This window comes from Herpailurus yagouaroundi, unplaced genomic scaffold (genome assembly GCF_014898765.1).
Source record: "Herpailurus yagouaroundi ecotype Mexico unplaced genomic scaffold, PumYag 67681, whole genome shotgun sequence".
Classification (NCBI taxonomy): Eukaryota; Metazoa; Chordata; class Mammalia; order Carnivora; family Felidae; genus Herpailurus; species Herpailurus yagouaroundi.
The window spans coordinates 123,686-127,894 of record NW_024420481.1 but is presented as its reverse complement, the minus strand read 5'-3'; the positions used below and the strand labels follow the sequence as shown (position 1 = coordinate 127,894).

The window sequence follows — 4,209 nt, the reverse complement described above, 5'->3', positions numbered from 1 at the left end:
AATAACAGAATTGTGTGTTTTAGGAGTGCCTGGGTGGCTCAGTCGGTTAAGCGTCTGACTTTGGCTCGGGTAGTGATCTCATATTTTGTGAGTTCAAGCCCCGCATTGGGCTCTGTGCTGGCAGTGCAGAGCCTGCTTGGGATTCTGCATGTCTTCCTCTCTCTTTGCCCCTCCCCTGCTCGTGTGCTCACTCTTTCTCTCTCAAAATAAATAAATAAACTTAAAAAAAAATTGCAAGATATAACTTAGGCTATTTCCTATTACCTTATTTTCTCAATCTCCTAAAATTCTCTTTATCTACAGAACTTGCATGTCTAATTCCTGTGTTTGCCCTTAAAAGCAATGTAGTGATATTTTCAAAGATGTTTTCCAAATAAGAACTATATTGAAGATACAATCATACATTTTCAAGCTGCTAATGTGTAGAAACATGCTGCACCTTGAGTTTTTAAAAACATAATTCAGAACTCTATTTATTTATCTGAATAAATAAAATTTTAAGTTCTGATGAAATAGAATTGTTCCGTTAATCAACAAGTAAAATAATTTGTTAAATTCTGTACTGAATACCTGTGCTAGTTCTTAATGATATTTTCAATAATTAGAAAAATCACCTGTCTCAAAGCAGTTTTTAACTTTTTAAAAAATGTTTATTTATTTAGAGAGAGCACACACGTGTTGGGGAGGGCCAGCATGTAACACTATTTGGGGCTCCATGCGGGTCATGATCATGACCTGAGCTGAAATCAAGTCAGATGCTTAACCGACTGAGCCATCCAGGCACCCCTAAAAAGCTTATTTTTAATTTTTTTAAATGTTTATTTATTTTTGACAGAGAGAGAGAGACAGAGAGAGACAGAGCATGAGCGGGGGAGGGGCAGAGAGAGAGGGAGACACAGAATCCACAGCAGGCTCCAGGCTCTGAGCTGGCAGCACAGAGACTGACACTGGGCTCCAACTCACAGACCGCGAGATCATGTCCTGAGCTGAAGTCGGACGCTCAACCGACTGAGCCACCCAGGTGCCCCCCAAAAAAACTTATTTTTAAAACTAAGCTAGTTATACATGCTGATGCAAGGATTGCCTATTTTGCACATGAATCCTTGGATGTTTAATTTGTTTGGAAGGAATAGGTAGGGGAAACGATGAAAAAAATTTAATTGAATAGCAAGAAAATAATATGTAATTGGGACTTCACTCAATTTGTACTTAACCTGATTATCCCTGATCAATTTTGTATTCTAATTAAGTGTGGAAAAAAGACAATGTTGATAAATGGTGGTCTTTTACATTTCTATGAATTACTTTTTATTCATGATCATGATTATGCATTTGATTAAATAAGGCTTAATATGTTAGGGTTTTTCTGCAAGAATCATATGCCTCCAGTTGTTCCCTAAGGGCTATAAATGTTTGTTTAAACCCCAATTTTGTATTTAAAAGTCTTAAGGGTTTTCTGAATAAGAAAAAGTATGTGTTAAAAATGTAAAATCTAAAGTAAGTGCTTTAAGTAATTAAGGATAGCACTAGCATTTTGAAAAATATAAATGTATCCTCATGAAATGAAGTTGAGAATTAGTTTAAATTTCCTCAGCTAACAAAATAGGAATGGTTATCTAAAATATTTATAAAAAGTTTTTCCTTGTCATTAGAAGTCATCAGAATGATGAAAATCTGATATAGGTATGCCCCACATAGGAAAAAGACTGTTACACCAAGAATTGTTTGACAGTGGCCCCAGTGGAATTAATGGTTACATATGTGGGGGAAGATTCTGTCAACCTATGAGTAAATGAATACTTATGAGATGACTGAGTTCATGATGGTCTCTGGAAACTGAGACACGATTCTACAAATTGGCCAAGGACAAGTGAACTATCAATATCGCCCTCATTACTCAGCTTCTATACTTACCTGACCCTCGGTGGACCAATTGTGAACAGATACAGGGGCCCTCATGAGATGAGGTGTGATGGCAGTGATGTTCCTTGCTGAATTTGTAGATCATTGACAGGCAATAGTGTCCTCCTGTATGGTTGACACTTTAGCCAAAAAAAAAAAAAAAAAAAAAAAAAAGTCTTTCAAAATACAGAACCTTTGGAGTACAAAAACCAAGGATGGAGAAAGTGAACAATGGGGGCGGGACTACTACTCAGTTGTATAAGGAGCTTTTGATCATTAAATCTTGGTAATCTGGACATTCTCAATACACTTCTTTCAACTCAGACAATTCCTTTAAACTCTGTTCAGTTAGTTTTTATTTAGTTGTACTCCAGGGTGCCACACTTACTATAATATGCTCAGAATCAAGGACTTTGTAGTCGATTTTCCCATCTGTTGCCTTTTAAGGTTTGGTATTAGGAGGATCTGTTTAAATGATTTTCATTTATTTTTTTAAAATGTTTATTTATTTATTTTGAGAGAGAAAGAGAGCAGGGAAGGGACAGAGGGAGAGAGAGAATCCCAAGCAGACTCCACACTGTCAGCACAGAACCTGACATGAGGCTCAATCCCATGAACCCTGAGATCATGACTTGAGTTGAGACAAAGATTCAGACGCGTAACCGACTGAGCCACCGAGGCGCCCCAATGATTTTTCATTTCTTAAATGATTTTGAGACCAAAGTAGTTCTGACTTTTACATGATGAGATTTTGTGGTTGATTTTTATTTATTTATTTTTTTTGTTTGTTTCAAGTTTTTATTTCAATTCTAGTTAGCTAACAGAGTGCAATATTCGTTTCAGGAGTAGAATTTAATGATTCATCAGTTACATATGACACCCGGTGCTCATCACAAGTGCCCCCCTTAATGCCCATCACCCCACCCACCTCCCTCCATCAACCCTGAGTTTGTTCTCTATAGTTAAGCATCTCTTATGGTTTGCCTGCCCCCCTGCCCCCGTCTCTCCCTCTCTCCCTCTCTCGCTCTTTTTTTTTCCCTTATGTCCATCTGTTTTGTTTCTTAAATTCCACATATGAGTGAAAGAAATCATATGGTATTTGTCCTTTTTCTGATTGACTTATTTCACTTAGCATAATACATTCTAGCTCCATCTAGTTCATTGCAAATGGCAAGATTTCATTCTTATTATGGCTGAGTAATATTTCATTGTATATATATACCACATCTTCTTTATCCGTTCATCACTTGATGGACATTTTAGCTCTTCGCATAATTTGCTTATTGTTGATAGTGCTGCTATGCTATAAACATCGGGGTACATGTGTCTCTTCAAATCAGTATTTGTGTGTCCTTTGGGTAAACACCTAGTAGTGCAATTGCTGGGCAGGGAGATACAAATCAAAACAACAGTGAGATACCACCTCATACCTGTCAGACTCGTTGATTTTTTAAAATTATTGTAAGACTATTTTGTCATCCTAAACATGCCAAAGGATTATAATGTCAGTTTTCATAGTAAAAGGCACGTATTTGTTTTCTAGGGCCGCCATAACAAAGTACCACAAACCGAGTAGCCTCAACAGTCAAAATAGATTATCTCATAGTTCTGGAGGCTGAAGGTCCAAGGTCAAGGTGTCAACAGAGATCTTCCTTCTGGGGGCTCTGAGGGAAAATTTGTTAATATTTCTCTCCTAGTTTCTGGCAGTTGCCAAAAAGCCTTGCCTTACAGACATATCGCTCCAGTCTCTGTTTCTGTCATCATATGGGCTTCTCCCTGTATCCCTGTGTTTTCATGTGGTTCTTATAAAGACACCAGTCATTGGATTTAGGGTCCAAGCCAATCCATTATGATGTCATCGTAGCTTGATTACATCGACAAAGACCCTCTGTCCATATAAGGTCACATTCACAGATACTGGGGGTTAGGACTTTAACATTATCTTTTTGTGCACACAATTTAACCTGCAGCAGGATACTTTTAGAATTTTGACTTATTTTTCTTGTTAGTTTTGTAAATCATCTATCTTATAACCCATTTTAAAAAATAGCAGAATAAGAGGTGACCGTATTGAACATAGCATTGGTATGTCTTCTTCTTTTTTTTTTTTATTTTATTTTAGTGCACACGTGAGCAGGGGAGAGGGGCAGAGGGAGAAAGAGAGAGACTCTTAAGCAGGCTCCACGCTCAGCCCAGAGCCCGATGCGGGGCTCAATCCCATGACCCTGGGATCATGACCTGAGCCGAAATCAAGAGTTGAATGCTCAACCGACTGAGCCATCCAGGCGCTCCTGTCTTGTTCTTATA

General features: G+C 37.9%; 1 protein-coding gene across 7 annotated transcripts in view; it reads left to right on the top strand.

Annotated features, from left to right (window-relative positions):
• The window catches only part of LOC121025565 (P2R1A-PPP2R2A-interacting phosphatase regulator 1-like), a 101,642-nt gene that overhangs the window by 38,692 nt on the left and 58,741 nt on the right, over nt 1–4,209 (top strand). The window contains exon 12 of one of the 7 annotated variants that reach the window (XM_040468104.1): nt 854–895. The exons of the other annotated variants lie outside the window; for them this stretch is intronic. Coding sequence (XP_040324038.1) covers nt 854 — 1 coding nt within the window. The 3' untranslated portion in view covers nt 855–895. Of the gene's footprint in view, nt 1–853; nt 896–4,209 lie in introns of those variants that run through there. 7 annotated transcript variants of the gene reach the window in all.